At 32.0% G+C, this 26148-nt stretch overlaps 1 protein-coding gene across 1 annotated transcript in view; it reads left to right on the top strand.

Annotated features, from left to right (window-relative positions):
- The window catches only part of LOC143386173 (roundabout homolog 2-like), a 111566-nt gene that overhangs the window by 26998 nt on the left and 58420 nt on the right, over positions 1 to 26148 (top strand). Inside the window, 3 exon segments of the mRNA XM_076841444.1 lie at positions 4836 to 4960; positions 7305 to 7476; positions 18401 to 18583. Coding sequence (XP_076697559.1) covers positions 4836 to 4960; positions 7305 to 7476; positions 18401 to 18583 — 480 coding nt within the window.

Genomic DNA, 26148 nt, shown 5'->3' on the forward strand with positions numbered 1-26148 from the left:
AGATGATATATTTTGTCTTCATTATCTAACGTTCTGGCTTCTACTTGCTCTACTCTGTTAGTGATACTCTTATTTGAGTTTTAAATTTGGTTTATACTTTCCTTCATTGTTTGATTTTTTTAATAATCTCTATCTCCTGATAAAGATGCTTATTTGCTTCTTTTATCTGTTTATGTAATTCATTTTCAATGTGTTCTTTCACTGTTTAAATTTGCTGTCTCATATCCTCTTTAAGATTCCATTCCATATATCTAAGGTATTCCTTGATTCTTTATTTGGCCATTTTTCTGATGCCTCTAGGTCCTCCTGAATATTTAGGCTGTCCTGCTCGCTTGGTATTAACCTCCGCAGGGTCAGAAGGGACAACCAGTTGTTTCAGTGAGATCGTTTAGTGCTGAGTCACAGCGGTTTGCCTGAGAGATGCAGGCGAACAGGAGCTTTAATTCAGCCTATCCGGGCTCAGTGCATGTTCTGAGAGGCCCAGACTGTTCGCCCCAGATCCACGTCAGCTCAGCATTACCTAGTGATCCTGAGCAAACAGCCTTTAGATGGTTTACGACTCCCTATGCCCGCACAGCTGAAGAGGTCAGAGACTTGATCTCTCCGTGCCCTCCACCATGTTGGATCTCTGAGTCAGCCTCCTTATATCAGAGGAAACATTTGGCATTTATTTTTTGGGGATTGGCTAACTTCACTTAGCATTATCTTCTTCAATGCCATCCATTTACCTGAAAATGCCATGATTCTGTTCTCTTTTATTGCCAAGTAAAATTCCATTGTGTATATATGCCACATTTTTTTTATCCATTCATCTACTGAAGGACATCTAGATTAGCTCCACAGTTTAGCTAGTGTGAATTGTGCTGCTATAAACATTTATGTGGCTCTGTCCCTGTAGTATGCTGTTTTTAAGTCTTTCGGTTATAGACCAAGGAGAGGGATAGCTGGGTCAAATGGTGGTTCCATTCCCAGATTTCTAAGGAATCTCCATACTGCTTTCCATATTGGCTGCACCAATTTGCAGTCCCACCAGCTATGTAAGAGTGTACCTTTTTCCCCACATCCTCACCAACAGTTATTGTTGTTTGTCTTTATAAGAGCTTCCCTTCTGACTGGAGTGAGATGATATCTTAGAATAGTTTTGAATTTGCATTTCTCTAATTGCTAGAGATAATGAACATTTTTTTATATATATGTTGATTGATTGTATATCCTCTTCTGAGAAGTGTCTGATGATGTCTTTGGCCCATTTGTTGATTGGGTTGTTTTTTGGGTGCTTACCTTTTTGAGTTCATTATATATCTTAGAGATTAGTGCTCTATCTGATATGTGAGGGGTCAAAATTTGCTCCCAGGATGTCAGCTCTCTGTTCACTTCACAGATTGTTTCTTTTGCTGAAAGGAAACTTTTTAGTTTGATTCCATCCCATTTATTGATTCCTGGTTTTAATTCTTGCACTCTAGGAGTCTTGTTAAGGAAGTTGGAGCCTAATCCCACATGATGAAGATCAGGGCCTACTTTTTCTTCTATTAGACGCAGAGTCTCTGGTTTAATTCCTAGGTCCCTGATCCACTTTGAGTTGAGTTTTGTGCATGTACAGAATAGAGGACACAGAGACTAACCCATAAAATTACAATTATCTTATATTAGACAAAGTTGCCAAAAACACGCATTGGAGAAAAGATAGCCTCTTCAACAAATGATGCTGGGAAAACTGGAAATGCACATGCAAAAAAATGAGGGAGCTTCTTTAAGCTACTTCTAAGTGAAGAAAATATTTGGGGAAGAATTAAAGTCATCATGTTTATGAAGTTAATTGCTTCAAGATTCACTAAGTTTAAAAGAGTACATCAAATAAGATTAAAATTGCATGTCTGTATATTGGGAGTTCTTCCAGGAAAGGACCATGTCATATTCATCTCTGTAGCCCATGAAGGCTGACATTGCCAGTTTGCTTATCTATCTCTTTCTTGGGCAGGGATTTATGTGAGTATAGAATCCTTGTCCTTCACATCTGTTTTTCAAAATGTTCTTTTAATAACTGCCTATTAAACAATTGAACCAGTTGCTTTCATAGGTCTTTACATTTTTCTTTTGAAATGTAACATAGTTTTATATGTTTCTGTGCCCTTGATTTTGATTGCAGCATATTTCCATATATTTATGTGGGTGCAGTTCATTAGGGACAGACTATAGAAAATACAAGATCACAGGTTATTCACAATGACTACTCCTTTTTTAATGTAGTAGAATGTGATATTTTCTTTTCTCAGCCATTTTCTACTGTGGGCATTGCCAGTCTGAAACATAAGTTCTGATTTGGAAGGTCACTTTCATGTTTGTAATACCTTTCTTCTTAGGAAAATTCTTGCCTTCTCTCTAGTTTTGAAAATTTTTTTACCCACAGATACTTTAAAGTCAATCAATGATGGACCTAAGATTGATATAGGTTTCAACTAGTCCATTTATAAAGTCTCCTTCAGTAAGCCAGAGACTTATAATGAATATTGCTATTAAAATAAAAATGCGGGATGACAAAACAAATCCCCCTTTTTGTTTTTATACGAATTTTATGTGCACCAATCCTAACAAAAACCTTTTGTCTAAATGTATGTTATGCAAAGAGATATTTTAAAAAAGGCTTTAAGAAAATGTATATTGTTTGCTTATACTGACCGGTATGTCTGACCAGAGAAATTTTATAAAATATAAATTTTCTATAATATAATACAGAGCAAAAATAGAATGTTCACATTAGTTTACAGTGTGATCCACAGGCAGGGACACAAAGCCTTATTTTAAAGGCACATTTGCTTTACTTTTAGGATATGAAAAGAAAATGCAAGATTGATAAAAATTGGTAGTATTTTCTCCAGCATTAAATTTTTACCATATCTTGCAAGTGTAGTACTAATGAGCAGGGTGGATAACTCCAATACAGAAGATCACATTGGAATCCTCCCTCCGAAAGTCATTTTCACTGCAGTTAGGCTTTTCCTCTGGCCTAGACATTTGTCACAATTCAGTGTACATTCATCTCTGATTTCTGTGGCCTTGTGAAGGTAACAAATGGAACTCAGCTGGGCTATGTCTGGGAATGATGAGCAGTGATTTGGGTTCTTTCACATCTGTACAAAGAAGCTGAGTACCAGAATAAATGACCTGTCAGGAAGCAGGCCTGGTGTTCTCGCCAAGCCAGCAGTAAGGAGAATGAAAAGCCAGTTTCAAAAGTGTTATTTTTCAGTGCAGTCTACTTACTAACTACAAGGCTGGTAGAAAAGTGGTCAGATTGATGTCATCATACCCTCTTTTACAGCAATATTGTCACATAGAGGAATAGGAAAAGAGCAATATTGTATTATCACATGTCTGTGTACATCCTATATCTCAATGTAAATATGATCATTCCTCAATGAAATTTATGTCCTGACAAGTTTGCCAAACATGGGAAAAACCTTACCAATGGGTCTTCAAAATATGTTTTAGATACGATTTTTAAGGGACTAAACTGTGCAGAATATAAAAGCATTGATGGTTTTATATAAAAATCCTTTAATGTCATAAAATTCTTTGTTTTCTAATTATCAAGGAATTTTTATGTAGAATCCTTATTATGCTTTCTCTACATTTGGTTTAAATTCAGAGATTCACTGAAAATAAAGGAGTATTTTTCTGCAAAATTAATATTTCTTAACTCTCAGATGCACCGTATGGAATATGCTTAGTCTAAATTCAGGAAAACCTTCATGCTTCCTATTTCTCAGTACAGTGGTAATTAGTTATAGGAGAAACTATAAAGAAAAAGAGTTTTTGTTGGAAATCAAAATCTGACTACTTCACATTTGACCCAACATGAACCTGTTTTCATATTTATCATCATAGTCTCTTGCCCATCCATATAAAATCAGTTTTAAATCTTAAATTATGGGTCAGTTTATGAGAGTCAATTATTGTTCCCAGTGTGAAAGGATTGTTTTTCTTTGGTGGTGAAATTTATGTCTGTGTTTCTGTTTTTATTTACTAAACACAATCGAAAACAATATTTTTTAAAAGACTGTCAATAATCCCACTATTCAAAAATAATATCTCATAAAATTTTGATATATATTCTCTCAAAATAATTTTGGTTGGAAGCTATGATTTTATTTTTCAGAAACATGGTCCTTTAGAATTGAAATAATCAAATTCTTAAAACAGATGTACCTGGTTCAAATCCTGACTTACCATTTAACTTTTTTTTTTTTTTTTTGGTAAGGGAGTTCCAGGAATTTAACTCAGGACACTCAACCACTAAGTCATATCCCCAGCCTTGCTTTGTATTTTACTTAGAAACTGGATCTCACTGAGTTGATTAGGGCCTAGCTTTTGCAGGGGTTAGCTTTGAACTTTTGATCCCCCTGCCTCAGACTCCCAAGCTGCTGTGATTACTGGCGTGTGCCACCATGCCTGGCTTCATTTGACTGTGATAAATTTCTTACAGTAGATCATTTCCTTTTCTGTGAAATTAAGAGTTACTTTTACCCACTGAGGTTATGGTGATAATGAAAATTGACATTTTGGTGCTGGGCATATAAAAACCACTCATTAGCATGTTAACTGTTAAATTTATTATTTAGTGCATGTTTCCCCACCTGTTGTATTTGCTTTAATTTTTTTATTGAGTTTAATGACTGAATTCTCAAAAAAAAATTGTCACTGTTAAATGCTATATACAGATTTAGAAGTACTGGAAGCCAGAATGTCATTGGTCTTGCCTTTCTATTCATATTTTGTAAGCAATGCTAATGTACACTGAGACTCAAAGACTGCATTTATCCTAATTACTCCCTCTGCAGCCCCAAGTGCCCCTCCACAATCTGTCACTGTGCTGACAGTCGGAAGCCACAATAGCACAAGCATTAGTGTTTCCTGGGATTCTCCTCCTCCAGATCACCAGAATGGAATAATCCAAGAGTACAAGGTAGGGCCTGCATGAAGAAGAAAGGTTTATGGATAGTTTTTTGGAGAAAGTTCAGTGTCATATGAGAAAGAGACAGCTCTAAATATTCTCTTATTCATTTAAAGTGTGAAGTGGTTATACCTTTGTATGACAGGTAAGGAAACAAATGCATCAGGAATCACAACTTAATTTTAAGATTACAGACACATAACTGAGTTGAGCAAAAAACCTACAACAGTGGAATGATTTTCTATATGGTATGATCCAGGAACCAAGGATTTAAAGGGATGGGGATAGATGTAGGTAATAAAGAGGTCATCCCAGAAATTGCCTGCATGATTATTATTAAATTCTATGTAAGGGACTTAGGGCAGCTGTTTTAAATCTGGTTCTCAAGAAATGGAGAGAGATTTTGGATTTAGAGGGGATAAGGTAGGAATAGAAGATGGCAACGCCAACTTGATCTCTATATTCTGCTTTTATTTATTAAGATTTTGAAAGATATTTCCCTTGCGGCGGGGGGAAGGTGACCATTAAAACATCAAATTAAAAAAAAAAAACTTAAAAAAGTTTTGTCTCTTTTATTAATTGATAAACTTGTTGCTGTTTAGAAAGAGTATCTGTTGTTTTATCCTCATCCTTGATGTTTAAGACACAGGCCATGTCTAAGGATTCAAAATAAAATTTTATCTAATTGATATGATTAAACCATGGATGAGTGTAAAACTTCTCACTAAACTTTGTAAAATTTCAAATCTGTGTTGCTATTAGGAAATATTTCTAGAATTTTGAAAACAACTTATGCAATAAAAATAATATAATAAAGAACACCTCACTTTACTTCAGAAATCCATAATTGGTATGTGAAATAAAGTTGAAATAGTTCACTCAAAAGATTGCTGATTGAATTTTATCTCTAAAAATATCCTGTATTTTAAATAGAACTGTATTAAATTGAAGGTCAACTTGGAAGCACATGAATGCACTAAAGCATAAGGTTTTATTTTAAAATGATTAACATCACTTTATCAGCAAACATTCTAAAAAAGTATAAGAATAAATGCCTTCATAATAGGATAGTTTTGTACATTCTCAAGTTTTAAAATATTAGAACATTGTTTGAACACTAGATAATTAATCACTATGGTGTATATATGTGTGTGTGCATGTCTATGATTTAATTCGGTGAGGAATTTGCTTTAGGACCATCTAGGTCTGAATACCCTAAATTTACTTTCAATTAAATTTTGATAAATTTATTTACAACATGATGAATGTTTTTCATAAATTATAAAATTTTCCACTCATTATAAATCTGTCATATTTTATTAGCAAATTGTATACATAGATGAGGGATAAATATTCTTTTGCTGGGAACACAGATGTCAGATATAAATATGGAACAGGATGCACAATAATTATTTTGCTAAAAGAATTCAGGGGCTTACCTGTTTCAGAAACAAACCTTATGTATTCCTACATGTTCATCTACATGTAGATTATGAAGTATAATATGAATTAAAATAAAGATATGCAGCAGAACTATTTTACAATTACAGTTTTTCATATCCCTAAAGAAAATATGCTCTAAAGTATGATTTCTTCTTGGAGTAAAGACCTAGGTGCTTTAACATCAGTGTCTACAGTCTTTAACCACTTTATTTTCGTGTGTGTCATATGTGTCTCTGTGTGTGTGTGTGTGTGTGTGTGTGTGTATGTGTGTGTGTGTGTGTGTGTGTGTGTGTATGTATTCATCAATATAAAGATTTATTGGTGTCAATGTAAATATTGGCTTTAATCTCATTTTAGTCAATACCTATAACTTAGGTCAATTAATCTCACTGACTACTTCTGTGTAAGTTAATATTTTCTTTAATGACATATAAATTACTTAGATGTATATCTATATGCCTTAGACATTATAATTCATAGCCATCATATTTTAAATAGGTTATATGCACAATAAATTTTGATAAATTAAGTGGAAAAAAGTATGTGTTTTTATATGTACCAAAATGCTATTTCCAACTAAAGACCATTTTCTATATAGGTGTTAAAGGAATCATTGTTTGTTATAGATTATTTATCATAATTCCTTGATTATATATATATATATATATATATATATATATATATATATATATATATATATAGTTTGAATGTTGGATAGTTGTATTTTCTTTTATTGTTCTTCCTTTAATTCACACATATACATAAAATGCAAAAGTTGGACTTTGGGAAATGTCATTCACAAACATTTCTGTATTAGACTGGTCACAATTAAAAATATTTAATCAATTATAGTCATTCAGTTACCACAAATGGGATTTTCATATTTATGTGTTTTCACTTTCCCTTTGTGTAGATCTGGTGTCTGGGCAATGAAACACGATTCCATATCAACAAAACTGTGGACGCAGCCATTCGGTCGGTAATAATTGGTGGATTATTCCCAGGTATTCAATACCGGGTTGAGGTTGCGGCTAGTACCAGCTCCGGGGTTGGAGTAAAAAGTGAACCACAGCCAATAAAAATTGGTGAGTATCGATGTAGGTGCTAAATACTTCAGCATTAGTCAACTGACAACAATGTAGATTGGTTTCAGTCTACATCTTAACATATCATATGTTCATATGATATGAACATACCATATGGGCAAATGACTGAGTAGGATTTCCTACAAAATGATATAAGTTCTTGTGCTATTAAGATGCCCACCAGCCTCTTGAATCTATAATCATTATGAGTTTAAAAGCTGAAAGGTATTTGAAAATTATTTTTAATCACTAGCTTCATTTGTAATTTTGGTGTCACTGAAATATTAAGTAACTGAAAGGAGTGCATCGTGTCTCAAATCTACATGCTTCTTAGCCAGAAAAATGTCAAAAATTAATCAGAACCAGGCCAAAGAAACTTAGTAATCCAAATATACTATCCCAAAGAAATTCGTGTTAAATCTACTTCCATCATTGCATGGAACTCTTCTCTATCAGCATAGATTATATTTGTCTGCTCTTGAAGTGTATATAAATGGGATCATGCAGAATATGATATGTTATGTCTGGTTTCTTTCACGAAGCTTCAGTTTTTTTGATGATTCAACCATGTATGTATTATGCAATTCACATGTTTTGCTGCTGAGCAGGATTCAGTTCTATGAATAAGCTGTATTTTGTTTATCTGCTTTTCTTTTGGGAGAATGAACATTTTTCTGTAAGCCTTTACAAGGACAAATACTTTCATTTCCTTTGGAGAAACACCTTGGAGAGGAATTTGTGGGTAATAGGGCTTTATAGTTTTGACTTTATAAGAAACTGCTAAACAGTTTCCACAATTTCAAATTTTAAAATTTAATACTCCCAGCAGCAAGGAAAAGGACTGTCAGTTTCTCTGCATTATCACCAACATTTGACGTTGCCAGCCTTTGAAAATTTAGCATTCAAGTGTATGTAAAACAGTAACATCCTTGTGATTTTACCTTGAATTTTTTTAACGATTAATGATCTCAAGCAACTTTATATGTGCTTCCTAGCTGTTTGCAGATTTTGTTTTGTAATTTTGCCAGGTCTTTGCCTCTCTAAACTTGGATTGTTTCTTGCTACTCCTTGGGGAGAGTTGTTTTTAAATTCTAGAGATAGATAGATAGATAGATAGATAGATAGATAGATAGATAGATAGACAGGCAGACACACACACACAAATATATATCTCACAAACATTTTCTCCTAATCCATTACTTTATGTTTATTTTCTTAATGTATTTTGATGAACAAAAGTCTTAAATTTTAATGAAGTATAACTTATCATAATATTTTTCATATTTATTGTTCCTAAGAAATTGTGTTCTACTTCTAGATATTGACGACATTATCTCATACTTTTTCTAAAGGCCTTATAATTTTAGCTTTCATACATAGTTCTGTAATTCAATTTAAGGTAATTACATGTGGTTCAAGGATTAATGTTTATGTATGCATATCAAATTGTATAGGCACACTGACAAGACTTGTTTTCCTCCAGCTAACCACATACACATGGATTCATTCCTGGGTTCCTTATGTTTATAATGTTTATATGGTAATTATACTCTCTTGATTACTGTATCTTACAGTAACTCTTGAAATCAGGTAATGTGAATACTGCCCATTATCTTCTGCAGAATTGTTCTGGCTGATAATAGGCCTTCTACCTTTCCATATACTTCTCAAATTAATGTCAATTTCTACAAAAATATGTTGAAAGTGTCATTGAAGTGCAATGAATCTATCCATCAAAATTGGGTAAACATTTTACTTATGATTTTTTCTGTTCAGGACATGATATACTTCTTCATTATAGACATCTTCAATACTGTTTCAGAATATTTTGTAGATTTCTATGTATGAATGGGCTTACATGTTTTGTTAAAATATTTTGTGTGTACTTAAAGATTTTTTTTACTATGATAAATGGATTTTTGAAATTTCCTTTTGTTTTACATTATACATACAGTAAATTTTTATATTGCCATTCTATCTTGTGGCCTTACTAACATCTCTTGTTCATTTTAATAGTTGTGAAATGCCTTTTTTGAGTTTATTAAAATGACCATACTTTTTTTCCTGGGTTTTGGTTTATTTTGTTTGGAGGTGGGCGGTGGTTGTTGACATGATCAATTCTAATGAATGGTTTTCAAAGGTAAATCAACTTTGCATTCCTGGGATAAATTCCACTTGGTCAGATTTGTCCTCTATATGGATGTTTCTAGATGTGATTTACTGACATTTTGTAAAGAATCTTGCACTTAAAATTGATAGGTAGCATTTTTTTCTTCTACAATCGTTGTCAAGTTTTGGAATCAGAGTATCTGGCTTTATAAAATGGGTAGGAAGTATTACTCCTCTTTATTCCTCAGGAATTTTTGGAGAGTTTTTTCATTATCTCTTCCATTAATATTTGCTAAAAATCACTGATTATATCCATTCCTAGAGGTTTAATTTTTGATTTTTTTAAATTCAATGAACGTAGATCTATTTAGCATTTTTTAAATTTCTCCTTGTATTGGCTGTGGTAAGTAGATTTTTGGTTTTGGCCCCAAAATGAACTTGTCTAATTCATCTAAGTTATTGAATTTATTATCATGTGGTTGGTTGTATTTCCTTATGATCTTTGCCATGTCTGCAGAATATGTCGTAATTATGTTAGCTTTTCTCCATTGTGACAAATACCTGAGAAAATAAACTTAGAGAAGGAAAGATTTATTTTGACTCATGGTTTCAGGGGTTTCTGTCCAAGATCAGCCAACGCCATTGCTTTGGGCCTGACTTGATCATGGCAAATGGGAATGTCAGAGCAAAGTTACTCATGTTGGCCCAAAAGCAGAGAAAGAGGAAGGGGCTACAGATGAAAGATAGTCTCCAAAGTCCTGTCCTATGGAAGCATTCCTTACAACTAGGCTGTATATCTCACATACATTTTCTCCTAATCCATGACTTCATATTTATTTTCTTAACTTGAAAAGTATATGGAAAGGTAGAAGGCCTATTATCAGCCAAAACAATTTCAACCTCCTCCCTAGAATGCCATCAAATTATTAATTTACCAAGAAGATCAGAGCCTTATGATCTAATCACTTCCCCAAAACCTCACTTCTGAACATTACTGCATTAGGGACCAACACATGAGCCTTTGGGAGACATTCCTGATCCAAAACATAACAGTAGCATCTCTCTTTTTTTCATATATACCGTGAATTTGTATGGACCTTTCTGCCTATTCTTTGTACCCCTTTGTGTCTGCCTCTCTCTCTCTCTCCTCTGTCTCTCCCCTCCACACACAGTTATTACTATTAGTCTTTTTAAAATATACTTTTTAGCTGTCGATAGACATTTTAGTTAATTAATTAATCAATTTATTCTTTTATTTATGTATTTATTTATTTACATGCAGTGCCTCCCACATGCTAAGCGAGCACTCTACCACTAAGCTACAATTCCAGACCTTATTCAATCTTCATAATGATTTAGGAATTTTAAGGATATTTTAAAATTACAAACATTTGACTTTTTCAGTTTTGTTTTCTAATTAATTGTTTTTTGCTATTTCATCTTCTTTTATTTTGCTTCTTAAGACCAATAGTTATTTAATTTGGGGGACGTTTTTTTTTCTGATTTGAATATTTTTCTCATATGAATATTTTAAAGTTTTACTTTATTTTGAAGCACTTCTTCAGCTAAATATTCCCAATTTTGGTATATATTGTTTCCATTTATTATGGAGTATATAATTTTTCTTTTTTTATATATTTCTGTTCTTTTTCTGAGGTAATTTGGAAATACATTGCATAATATACAAATGTTTGGGGAATTTTCCATATATATTTTTGTTCACTGATTTCTAATGTAATTCCTTTAAGGACAGAGAAGGTACTTTGTGTAAATTTAATTTTTTTAAATATAGAGTAATTTTATGGCTCAACACTTAATCTTGTATGTACTTGTATTTCATAAATGTAAAGTAAACTTGGTAGTGTTTTTCTAGTCATTAATGACTTTCTTTTTTTTCTTTGAAATACAAAGAAAGGGTCTGGAAATCTATTATAATTATGGATTTGTGCATTATTTTTCAGCCTACAATTTTGTTTCATGTCTTTATTCCTTTGTTTAAATGATCACATTTTAAGAATGTTAGCTTCTAAATGAACTTATACTTTAGCATTATAAGATTCCCCTCTTCAGTCCTTGCCCCCAAACTTGCTTTGTCTGATACTAATATAGCCATATTTATATAGGCAGTGTAGTCTCTTCCAAGTATTTGCAAGATTTGTCTATTTTCCAGTCATTTATATTAACCTCTCTTTCATTGCATGTAATGTGCACTTCTGTTATTTAATTTACATATTAACAGGTCTCATTATTTATATATTCTGATTATTTTTGCCTATTAATCATGGTGTTCAGATTATCATTAGTGTATTTATTGACACTTTGGGATTTAAAATTATCAACTTGCTACGTGTTATCTGTGTTACTTTCTGCATTCTTTGTACAAACTGAGGAACTTTCAGTTTTATATTTTATCTCCACTAATGGATTTTTAAATATGTTTCTATATTTGTTTTTTGTTGTTGTTATTGTTGTTGTTTTTAGTGCTGATCAAACCCAGGGCCTTTATGTATGCAAGGCAAGCACTCTACCAACTGAGCTATAGCCTCAGCCCCTTCTATATTTGTAATGGCTTCTCTAAGATTTCCTACAAGGATCTGAAGTAAAATTTCATTTCTTTCTCTCATCCTATTTAATTAGCCATACCATTTATTTCTAAATTTGTAATAATTATCATTGTGTAAATTATAGTGCATTTTTTTTCTGTAAGGACACAAGCATCTTTCAAATAAAATTAAAATAAGAAAAAAAATTTGGTTACTCCTATGCACTTGATACTCTGCTCCATAAATTTAATCCCTGAGCTTTCCTAGTGCCTCCTTGTTGTTAGTTCATGAATGATCTCAGTCAGATCCCCTGTTTCATTCCTGTATCTTAGAGATCACAATAACATTCTTTTTCTTATGTATTTAATCTGGTCTTGTTTATGATGTTTGCACATGTCCCATGCCTGCTATTTCTTCCTGGGTAGAGGTAAAATTATCCAAGGAGTTATTCACTTAATATATTTTTCTGATATCCAATTTCTATTTCCTTTCTCTTATATTTTTCATTTCCCTCTGTTATTTTCTATAGATTCATTCATTATGACTTTATTAACATTTTAAATCTATAACCACATTATAACAACTGCTTTAAAACCCATTTCTCCTGATTTCAATGTCTGTATTGTATCAAGGTATATTTTTATTGAGTATATTTTCTAGTTTTTTACCTTGGGGTATATTTTTCTAATTTGTTGTGATTGTTTGCTTATTTTTGCATGTCTGGTAATATTTATTCTATACTGATTATTGCTGATGACATTATAAAAATTGTATTATCTGTTAAAGTATGTTAATTTTGTTCTAGAATACAGTCTAGGTAAATACCTAGAATTTTTCTTTTTTTAAAATTATGTCAGTATGGAATTGTTTATGTATTCCCCTTATTCATAGAGCAAAATCTTGGTTTGATATTTACTTTGGAGGCATGGCCCTCCTAGGATTTCAATGAAAAGTGTAATATATTTATCTGATCTCCCTAACTTGATGAAATTTAAACTTCAATCACTAAGTTATTTTTAATAGTTATCAGATGAAACCCCTCTTCAGTCTTTCATCTTTCTAGTTTTTAATTTTCATGAGATCCTTACAATCTTATTCCTACATGCATAATTCAGGATTCACCCTAAGATTTGGGGGTGGGGATCATTTGGAGATTTGGGAATTCACTCTCCACTGCTTTCTTTTGCTCATAGTTTTCCCCTTAATTTTCAGTAAGTATTGCAGTCCTGAACTCTACCTTCTGACTCATCATACCATTAAGAATGTGACTTTTGAGACTGGGCTCTGGCTTCCCTATATTGCATGAGCTAAGTATATCTCTAAGGTGGAGGGGGCTTATCAACACATATTTCCTCTAATAGGGCTTTTTTTTATTTCTAGAGTCAAATCTCTATCAATTAGTTCTGTTCTAATTGCTTGGCAGAGCCATTGATTCTTTAAAAAGTATTCAAAATATTTTTCCCAGAATTTATATATTTTCAAAATATCTGTCATGCATTTGTATAAGCCAGTTAGCTTTTAGATTCCATGACCAAAGTACCTGACAGGGACAACTTTGAAGAGGGAAAGTTTATTTTGGACTAATGGTTTCATAGATTTAGTTCATGGTTGTCCAACTGCATTGCTCTGGGCCTGAAGTGAGGCAGATAATTATGGCAGAAGGGCCTACTAGAGGAAAAGTTTCATCTTATGGCAGGAAGGAAGCAGAGAGCAAAAGAGAGGAGAAAAAGACATGGACAGATATAGTCCAGACCACGCCCACATTGTCCTATTTTCTCCAGCCCTGCCCCACCTGCCTACAGTTAATACAGTAGTCTGTTCAATTTATTAATCTATCAAGTGCATTAATCCACTGATGAGGATACAGTTTGCATAATCTAATCATTTCACCTTCTGAGCACTCGTGCATTGCCTATCACATGAGATCTTTGGGAGAGCTTTTAAGATCCAAACCATAACACCAATCCCATTATTCTCAGTTTATTTTTTGAAGTAGCATATAGAGGCTATATTGCTATTGACTAGATAATTATTTCTACTGAAAAGTATTTAATATGTATATATTTAAACTCAGTCATAATGTTGAAACATTTAGATTACCTGAGTTTTCTCTGTTTTATACATTAATAACTTTGAAGAGATAAAGTTAAAGTATTACCTTTTCTTTAAATTGCCTTCCCTTTCTTAATTAGTTGTAAAAACTGAATTAATTTCTTAACCGGAGGGAAACCTACAATCTTACCCTTCTGAGATTTTTCTAAAATAAATTGGAATAAGAAAGAAATACAGGTATACCCAAAAGGATTTAACTGATACATAGATACATATATAATAATATATATGTATATAATAATATATATACACACACATATGTACATATTTATTTCTCTTACAGTATTTAGAAATATGCCATTAATTGTTTCCCAAAAAACTATATATGAAGCAGGTTTAAATGCAATAGTTCACTGTGAGTGCCCCTAGATAAGTAAGAAACTTACTTTTTGTGTCTCTCTAATATATATAAAACTATATATATATATAGTTTTATAGTAACATAAAGTAATAAAGTCAATTTATGTATGTATATATATGTATATATAATGGATTTATTAAATATAATTATTATAACTTGAAGATAAGTAAGATTACCAAACAACTATATTTGCATTTCATGTTTTATTTTTATATACTTTAGAAATAAGTATATTTCTTAAGGAAGGGCATTTTTATCTTTTCCTAGTGACTGTTTGATTCCCAATATATTGGAGAACTATGGCTCTTGGAGGCAAAGAAAAAATAACAAATATAAAATATAACCAATCCCATGACATGACAATCAAAGTAATGTGCTGAACAGTTTTATAGTAACATAAACTAATTAAGTGAATTTAGATTATTTTAAATCAAAAAGTTTCATTAGCTTTTTAATCATTTACAAGAGACAGAGTCTCCAAATGATTAATGAGTATTTTAAAACAATTTTAGAGTACCATAGAAAGATTCAAATTTTCCTATGAAATTAAAAATATCTAGTAAATTATTTTCCTATCTTCTCTTCAGATAATTAGAATATTTTGTGACTGAGGGGTAATGATAGAAGGTAGAATTATAGTAAATGAGTAGATGCATGTGCACACACACATACATACACAAGCTGAGTTCAGCCCCCAAAAGTCTATTTGTCTGAAGAGATTTATTTCTTTTTAATATCTACTGTTGTAGTGAGAAACCTCCTAATTGTTTCTTTAATCATCACTCCATATCTACCTTCACATCTTGTCTGATAACATTATCTACACAACTGTTATTCCTAGTTGAATAGTGATGGCTAATCTCCTTTCTGTTTCAATTCATGCTCTCCTTATTGCTAATTTAATACTGGATACAGCATTGAAGAGACTCAAGCTCTCTCTCGTTTCCCCTTTGCTTTAATTAAATTGCATATTGTCATTTGATGTAATTTCTAGTTCCTCATTTTACATTTGTCCTATGCCAGACCAAATGTACTGTTTTATCTCTACCCTCTCAGTTTTCTTCATTTCAAAAGATTCCATAAGAAGACCATTAATTAGAATATTGAAAAATATAATGTATGACCTAATGCAAGCTTAAAATCAGTGTTATTCTTTTTTCTACAGTTTTCCATGGGAAAGGGACTTTTATATGAAAGTGTCCATAAGCCCATATCATTCGTAAAACTTACAGGCACAAAAATGCAACACCATTTGTTCACATACATAACTATCAAGCAATATGTCATGTAAAAATTTTACATTGATTTACAGTTTTCAGGAGTCTTGATTAGTAATATATCTATTGTCTCTCTAATCATTTGGCCTTTTCATGCTTACATTACATAGTTGGTAATAATATGTGGAACAGCTGCAAACTTTCACAGTAATAGGTACAATCAAATCTGATGTGTCTAAATAATTTTTAGTCCAACAAATTAGTTTTGTTCTTCATTACTCTCCAATGGGAGGGAGACATTAGATTTCATTATATTTTTTTGTCTGCAGGAACAATGGAGCATTACAGGTCACACACATCCTTGTCTGTGCTCTAATTAGTCCAACTGATAACATTATTTCAAAAATGCAAGGAACATTAAAAAATAGTAACACACCTTGGCAAAATAAGTATTGTACCATACTAAATAATATTCTATGGACTCTTTATAAAAATGAAGGGAAATTTTTCTTTTCTCTTTGCACTAGAAGGTATTTATTTTCTTTTAGGTAACTGTTAATAGTTAAGAAAATCAACAAATCTAGTACTGAAAATGCAAGCTATTTTAAGTAAACTTTTAATTGTATTTATATGTATGATTTTTTATGGGTAAACTTATTGGAGGAAAAAGTAGCCTTATTACCTAAGTGAGTCTGGTTTTAAATGTGGAAATTAATACAAAATAACTTTGGGGAATAAAATATAAGTATGTATAAGGAAATATAAGGAGCTTCATTAAGCCTTCATTTTGCTTGTATTCACAAAATAAAAGGTCTTTATAGCCTTACTTATAGTCTAGTCTAAGACAGGTCCTCAAAATGGAAAATGGGGTTTCAGTGTCCCATATAGTGTTCCAGGAACCTTGTATCCCTCCAAACTTAGCCCTATTATCTCTTAGAGATTCAGCATCCTCCAATAGACCCTTTGTCTCTGTCTAACAAGAAAGGAAACAAAAAGAGTGTAAAGTATTGTTACAGAAAGTAATGGGTTAGGGCCCAAGATGTTGTGCATCATTTGTACCTATACACTATTACTTAACATTCAGTTACTTTATTGTATTCAACTCCATGTGAGTCTGAGAGATAAAAGTTAATTTTCTGCCCCAGGAGAAAGGGGGAAGAGTGTGGTAAACTAGTCATTTACAGTTTGACTTATATTTCATTCCGAAAAATTATTTGTATTAAAAGTAGTAAATCTATTTTTCAAATCTAGATAATTCATAATCACATGAATTTAACAGAAATGCTCTTAAAGTAAAACTCTTACCATTATGTGAGTCATAATTTTCAGTGAAAAAGATACTGTGCATCTATTAACCTCTTTATATGTATCATCTCCTTGATTCTTCCCCAAATGAATGAAGTAGACAATGTTGTTGCTGACTAACTCAAACAGAGACTTAAGATTAGTTATCTTACATAAGTTCATTGCTTACCTAGCTAGTTAAGTGACAGAGATGGTACTCCAATCCAGGACTTCAAGGACCATGCTCTTTATAATAGTTACATTGCCATAAGGTAATGACAGTCCTACACATTCTTTTCATGTAATACACTGAAATGTGCCATATATTTTGCTTGCAATTCAATTTTTGAAGGTCTTTGATTAGATACTCACTAGATGTGATATTTACTTTACAAATCACTTAATTCCCAAGGTCTGAATTTCTTTATTTGTTAAATAAGTATCTGAATGTTCACTCTCTCATGATGTTTTGATTCCATGAGTTTAAAACTTATTAAAAATATAGACTGAAATTTTCTTAATTTTTTTGAGAGTTCTAAATTTTCAAAACATGACCAGCTCCAGAATAATCTTTGTCTAGATTTACATGTATGTATATATATATATATAATTTTAGTTATGAAGATCTTAAAATTATTTTAAAGTTGTTTCTCATATTTGATATTTAATCATTGTTAAATTAGTCAAATACATGAGATTTACCTTTTCATTAGGTTTTAATTATACATGCTGATCTCTACAAAAAGACATTTTTATGATTATAATGATTTTATATAGCAAATTTTCTTTGAGAAAGTTAAAGCATAGGTGTTCAAAAGAAAAGGGTAACATGAAATTATATAGTTTTGTATACCAGGAACATTTGAATATAAACAAATACATGGCCAAAAATCAATTGGTAAATACCTGTGTTAAATGCTGTAGTTGCTTACTTTTCTGAGAACTATTTTTAAAAATATTTTTGCTTAACTCAAGAAAAATTACTGTTGTTTAAGTTCCCAGTACTTGTGTGAGTCCTTATTTATAAGGATATAGATCAAGAAGTAGTTCAGAATTTTAGCAAACCAAAACAAACAAACAAAAAAAAGAGAGCAATATTCTTAGTCATGGTTTTAAGGATATGTCTCAATTCTTCTTTTTAAACATGCAACATATGTATGTTGATGATTGTCACAATTGCAGGACAGAACAAATACTACTTGAGCTTACAGGGATTTTCTGTGCCTTTGATGCACCCCACATGTAGCCTGCATTTATTTTTGTCTTCATATTTACTAACACTGTTGTTTCTTCTATAGGAAAAAGGAATGAAGTTGTCATTACTGAAAACAATAACAGCATAACTGAACAAATCACTGATGTTGTGAAGCAACTGGCTTTTATAGCTGGTATTGGTGGTGCCTGCTGGGTAATTTTGATGGGCTTTAGCATCTGGTTGTATTGGCGAAGAAAGAAGAGAAAGGGCCTCAGTAATTATGCTGGTAAGAAACTATTTACAGTTAAGAAAACCTCTTATCTTTAAGAATGTAATGAAAAGAAAGAAAAAAAGTATATGAAAGAACAAATGAATAATTTGGGCTTGTTTTAAAATCTTGCTCTGTAAAATGCGATGATAAACAACCTACTTTCACATACTACTCTTGACCATATCACTTTATGACTTTAGGCAATCTTTTTGCTTGTATCTCCAGTGAAGCGTAACAAGAGTGCACAGTGATAAAATGTTCAGCTGCTTTTCTCAATTAGTTCTTCAAAACCACACGCAAATACTTTGAAAAATCTGTTTAGGCAACAGCATTACTAAAACACAAAAGGAAAATAAAGGAGAGATTTGGAATCTAGCTTGTAGTATGTCAGGATGCAGATTGCAATAGGAAATGTCCCAGAAGGAAAATACAAACAAGCAAAAATCTCACCAATATTAATAAAACTGATGAGGCATGAGTGGAGTGATTTACTCTTCACTTAAATGGTGTAGTCTATTTCAGTGTGAACTGCAGCCTTTTAGAAGGAAAAAAAAATAGGAGAGAGGAGCAAAAGGAAAAGGGAAAGAAGCAGATCAGCAGACCAAAATTAAACAAAAAACCTTGGATGTTCTATTTTTTTAAAATAAATTGTTTTTGAATCCTAGACAGAGTATTAAGGACATTAGATATTATGACCTTCAAATTATCTCCAAAGGAGGGAGGGATAAAACAGGTGATAGAGAGAAAGAGATAAAAATCATAAAGTGGGTAAATGAGAGAAGATATTCAATGCTGAAGTTATGTTCAATTACATTTTGATCATAATTTACATTAAATATTATCTCTAACAGCAAGAATTCATCTGAAACTGACAATATTTCATACTTTCTAGAATTTGTAAGTGGACCTATTTAAAATAATATCATCCTACAGACATTTAAACAGTTTCTGAGACATTATATTCAGTCTTCCATTTTTAATAATCAGCAAGGATCTGTCAAAATAAAATATTATTAAGACATTTGTTTTTTAACAAAACATTAAAAATAGAAGATTTAATATAATGAAATACAATATGTACATAGTGAAAAATATATGACATACCACCCATTCAGTTGTATTGCATGTTATTTGACAGCATTAAACATAATAATTTAGTTGTGATATTGTGACTTATGTCTGCATCTTGTGAAGATTAAATTTATTAGTTATTGGTCAAAATAAATTCCAGGAGTAGAAAAGGGAGTATGGCAAATCCATTGAACAGAGGTTTCCATGTGTTTGACATTCTGCCATTCTCAGTTCTCAGTGGTTCTTGGCTGCCCAATTCCTTATGTTCTATCATCCAAGTGTTAAACCACTGCACCAATTAGAGATTCTTTCCAGAGACGTGTGCTCAGAACTAACTGCTGAGTATAGAGTCTTGAACATTAAAAAAACTAAACAGATACATGAGGTGGGAGGGAAAGGGAGAAGAAAAGGAAATTGCATGGTAATGGAGGGAGACCTCATTGTTATACAAAATTACATATAAGAGGTTGTGAGGGGAATGGGAAAATTAACAAGGAGAGAAATGAATTATAGTAAATGGGGTAGGGAGAGAAGATGGGAGGGGAGGGGAGGGGGGATAGTAGAGGATAGGAAAGGTAGCAGAATACAACAATCACTAATAGGGCATTATGTAAAAATGTGGATGTGTAACCTATGTGATTCTGCAATCTGTATTTGGGGTAAAATTGGGAGTTCATAACCATCTTGAATCTAATGTATGAAATATGATATGTCAAGAGCTTTATAATGTTTTGAACAACCAATAAAAAAACTCTCATATACTTTCTTGTTTTGCATTCTAGCCCCTTGCCTTCACCCATGAATGTATTGTCCATCAGCCCTTTCTTTAATCAGTTACTATGTAATATTTTATCTCTGTGAGACATACATATAAATGATTTAAAAAAATAAGGAAGAATTGATTTAATTCAAGGAAAATTTTGTGTTTACCCCTTCACTTGACTTTAGAGATAATAAAAATGAACTATGCAAGTCACTTCAGTGCAGCATTCTAAAATATCCATATTTGGAATGGTGCATTTTTAAACTTCATACTTCTTCATTCATTCATGACTTACAAATGAAATAGCTCTCATAGTTGGTAGGTTTGCACTTTTAGTACAATCACATTAAGCTGACTTTCTTTTTCTTCTACTACTTCTTTTTTTTAACAGCCATTCTTTGCAAAACCTATGCACTTAATTTGAAAATATCTGTTGGTCTTTGAGCTTGACAAGAATAGTACATTTCCCATTATCATTTCTCATTGTGATTGATATCCATCTGCTTGTAGAAAACTGCTAACTCGGAATGTGCTATGCCCTTCAAATATTTTGGAAGAAGGCCAAGCCAGAGAAAAGCCTTTCAAAACTTTTATACTTAATTGATAGATGGCTTACTCTCAGAATGGATTTTCCTTCAGCTAGTAATTTGCCTTCTAGCAACTGCTGCTCCAGATGAGAAGCAAATGAAAATTTGCCAAACCACAGATACCTAGCATTACATGTCTGATTTGTGATATTTTCTACATATTTTCCTCCAAAAATAACCTGTCTTCCACCTTTTTAAGTTTTCACATTCTCATCCTTTTGTAACTTAAAGAACAAGGGATTTTGAATGAGTAATAGAATATGTATTTATCTTTTGTTTCTATTTTTGACATTTCATGTATGAGCTAATAATCATACATGAAAGAGCAGAGAGATTTCATAAGGGCTTTTTACCTCGAAGGTCTTATAACAATTATTTTAAAAATTCTTGTGTTGGCCTTGCTTATATTTTGGTTTTCATACAGATTTCTTAGTAAGTCTTATAATTTTATAGTATAAAAACTGTGGAAGGTAATCAGAAGGAAGGAAAGGAAAGGGATATCAAAAAAATAGAGAAGAGACCCAGAAGACTAGAGCAAGGGAATATGGAGAGAGGAGAGAGGAGAGAGGTAAAGAAGATAGGTTTGAAGGAATGGAGCAGACCAAATTGTGAGCAGACCAAGTTGTGCATGTATAAATATATCACAATGAATTCCATTATTATGTAAAACTATAATATACCAATAGAAAAGTGAAAACTAAACCAAATAGAATTCAAGCAATGTGACTTGATTTGCAAAATGTGGTCTGAAGTGTATATGTACTTTTTCACTACCTGGTAATATGTATGTAGTCTCAAATCTATATTTACAGTCTCTAATTGTTGATTTATGATAAAACACTTTTTTGTACAATCAGGTTCCACTTTGAGTCAATATTTAAATTATTTTATAGCACAATTATTTCAAAATTCAGTTGTGGTCATAATTAAATATTTGGTGGAATTTTCCTACATTAGAAAACATATTTTCAATGCAGCTGGATTGACTGTAAGATTGTAGACCAGGCTAAATTTTTTCTCAGACCTCCTTTTTCCTACTTCTTCATTTCTGTTTATCCACTAGAGGAAGGAAAAAGAAGATGTTAAATAGTGTAAGTGCAGAATTGCTTTACAAGGTGTGATCCAAACTCTGGGTAGGATGCCTTAGCTAACTCTATGTAGGCCAAACATTACCCATTGACTCATACTATAGCTCCTTTGGAACTTGCCATTATTACAGAAAATTATACTTGAAGACTTAGAAAAGAAACAACAACAACAACAAAAACTGCTCATCACTGTTAATACTTTCTTTTAGGTGTCAGCAGGTGTAACAGATGTGTCAGAGAACAGTAATGGATTAAATTTTAGATTAAATATCAAGAATCTAATGTATATCTATATATTCATATCATCTGGGAGGAAAATCTGGCCTAAACATGTTTTGCCTCTTCACATAGGAGAAAGTCGAGGATCCTCTGAGACAATGTTACACATCAACTTATAATTTTAAATCTGCATATTAATCACTTACTTAAACTCTTCAGATATAAATACACATCTCAGGTTTTGACCCATAGCAATAAGGGCAGCTGCAAGAGCTAAAAGCATCTCTGTGTATCATATCCTAAATAAAATAATATCATACTTCTATAAGCAACATGAAGCGCCATCTACCTTAATTTTCACTGAGCACTATCAATCTCCATATCACTGCCAATGGGGGTCCTGTTTGCTCAACATATTCAGTCCTTAAACTATTATAAACAATAAAAAAAAGTTGTAGAAATTTAGATAGAAAATATTAAGTGGTTTTGAATTTGAAGTAAATATTTGGTAATATCTGTAATAATTTTTGACAATAGAAAAAAGGACAATGTAAGTTTGGAAAAAATCTACATAGCTTTGATAAGGTTCATATAAATATATCAGTATAAATGTATATAACTGTATTATAATCTTTATGATAAATGCACAGTATTTTTCAAACTTCTGCTATCCATTTTTCTATTTGTGATTACTGAAGTCATCAAATATTAATGAAAATAAATGTAATTTTCCAGAAGTATAAAGGGTAAGTTATGTTTTCTGAATATTATCTCTGAGGTTAACATTTTATGAAACTCAGTAAATATAAACAATTCATGAGTGAGAAAATTTGAAAATGCTAAACACCTCACACATAGGTTTTATAACTGGTGGTGAAATAAGTTACTTGACAGTACTATCCAAAAGCAGCTAAAAGACTTGATGGAATTTTATACTCTGATTATCTGGGGTGAGTTAATGCTTATTAAAAAGGATTAATATGCTTTCATATTTGCCAAATAAGCATATCAGGAAAGAGAATGAGAATTGGCTGCAAGAATTTGGAGTAGGAAAATGTGAACTACTAGAGATAGGCACTCTGAAAGCTACATTACCTCAAAATGCCAATTTACCACATAGTTACATTTTCCTCCCAGTTCTGGCAGACATGTAGTATTAATCCTGTCAGATAGTAGTAGACTTACTTTGTATATGATATAGCTTTGAAAAATCCCACTGGTATGTGGGAGAAATTTCTGGAAACATTATTAGTATTCAGTTCATTTTTGGTCAAAACTTCTATATGTTATGCCTTGTAAGCTTTTAATTTGAGATTCCACACAAACTTCTGATTAAGAGCTTGTAATAATTAAGTTACTCCAAATTTATTTCTGATGAGCACAAAGTTACTGCACTGTGATTTCAAAATTATAAAAAAATAACAAGAAAAAGATTATTCACCATCGATCTATCACCCCCTCACCCCACTTTCTTTCACCTTCAAGTTAAACTTTTCTTATAAATGAGGACTACCTCAAAATAGCTTGTAGTATGCAATGGCATTTATTTTTATGTTACACATTCCCATACACACACACACACACACACACACACACACACACACACACATACTTGCACGTTTATATACACACAAACATTCATCAAAATGCTATATATTATTTCCATTTTAGAAGTTTTAGTTTTTCATTCTATTTTGTAGTCTCCTTTGATGGCCTATTAAACTAAGTTACTCTTGTTCTACTTTTCAAAATGAAATTAATCTAAATATTTTGAAGCAAAACATTAAAAAAAAGAAGTGTGAAAAGATGTCCCCTTTCTTCCCTCACTTTAAAAACACAGCTAACCAGTGTCTGTAAGAGAAAATATGTGTGTGTGTTCTCTTCCTCCTCCTACTCTACTTTCCTTCTTCCTCTTTTCCTCGTCCGCCTCCTTCTTCTGTGACAGAAAAATGCAAAATGAAAGATTCCTGTGTATACTAAATTTTATGGAGTCCATTTTAAGTTATTCAGGTATTCATGTAATGTTCTGTGAAGTTTTTCCTATGTTAGCGGGCATGCAGAGATAGAGATGAATGACATTATAGAATATTTGACAAACTATTAGCAGTCTAGAATCCTTTGAGAAACACGTGTTAATGACGACTAGGACACAAATAAAATGGATATGTCCTGAATACTGAATGTGAAATGCTTTGAAATTAATTATTTTGCTTCCAAATTTAGCTCTCAACTGGCAGATATGGACCATCCCATGTGGTCTATATTCTAGCACATCTGCAAATTAACCTTAATAAATGATATATTTTGATAGTATTTTGAGTGTTATGTCATACTACTTTAAACTTCACATTTGATGAAAATATGCCATTGGTTATCTCATAGAGTTAAGTACAACACAATTTTTGTGACTCAGCTTCAGCTTCTTTTCTTTTCTTTGCTATACTTTATTCCTGTGGCAGTATCAGAAATTTTGGATGATGAAATAAAAGTCATCTAAATTAGGGAGAACTATGTGGCATCTCACATATCTCTTAAACAGCACATTTTTGAGAGGCAGCCCATCAGAACCTGCTTATTTGCATATTTGCAATGATGTTCACAGCATTATCTTAACTCCCTTTTGGCAGAGTAAAACAATCACTTGATATTCCATTAAAATGCCACATAACTGGAAAGTCACATCAGATGGAAAGCTAATTAGCTGTACCACTTTCACATTGTGAAAATGCATTTTTACATGTGTGTGTCCTAATCAGGCCTTTATTGAATACCTCTAGTGCTCAATTTTTTTTTTGCATTAATTGTTTCAGATTAATTCTATTGTGTTCAAAGCAATTAATAAGAGGCACAATGTGATACAGTTGCACTGCTGATTCATGACTCCTAGCCCTGAAGTCACTCTGTAGTGATCAGTATTTTTTCATCATCTCTGCAGAGCTATCTACTGCCAATTCTGGGCAGATGTTAAGGTTTTGTCAGGATTGCTTTACAATGCATTTGAGGTGTTACCTGAAAAAATGATAAGGTTGTATATTTCAGATCCCAGTTTGAAGGCCCTTATTTATTTTACTGTCTTGAAATCCTGATGGACCCTTGGAATTATGTTCATATTGCCTGGTAGTGTCATGAAAAGTAATGTTACTAGATGACCTTTCATATGGGCCTAGGAAACAGTGCTTGGAAACTTACAAAATTTAAAGAGTTATCATATTTAATAGCTCAAACTTGAAAAGCAGAAGAATTTTGGAGAACCATTCAAATGAAAAAGTATCCAAACAATTTGTCTATCTTAAGTGGAAATATGCTTGGTTACTTGAAATATGAATTCTTTCATTAAAATTTTAGTAAATTTCACTTTTAGTCACCAAGCAACAACTTTTAATAGACATAATTATTCTGTTCCAAAGATAAGATGTATTGTTTTCACAACTGTGAAAAATGGTATTTTTCTTTCATTCCCAGGGATTGATTTAACTGACCCTTGCTGTTTGTTTTGTTTTGATTTGATTTTAGAATTTCAAGTTTATTGCAATTTTGTAATCTGTAAGTTTCTTAACAAATACCTTGTCCATAATTTTCTAGTTAAATAATTTAGTGGCAAAACTTGATACAAACTAGTGTGAAGCTATTTTAGACTTTATAATCATTCATATTCAGTTTTCATTGGACAAATATTACATAAATTTGAGTGCAATTTGCTACTTCAAACATTATAGTATGAAAAGTATATTACCTTTCTCGGGTATGAATCATTTTGAAGTCTAAATACATTTGGCTTCAACAGTTTGAGATAAGGTGATGGGCCTCAACTGATATATACATTCTTTGGCTGTTCCTGGAAGTCCACTTGCT

Source organism: Callospermophilus lateralis, unplaced genomic scaffold (assembly GCF_048772815.1).
Source record: "Callospermophilus lateralis isolate mCalLat2 unplaced genomic scaffold, mCalLat2.hap1 Scaffold_98, whole genome shotgun sequence".
Classification (NCBI taxonomy): domain Eukaryota; kingdom Metazoa; phylum Chordata; class Mammalia; order Rodentia; family Sciuridae; genus Callospermophilus; species Callospermophilus lateralis.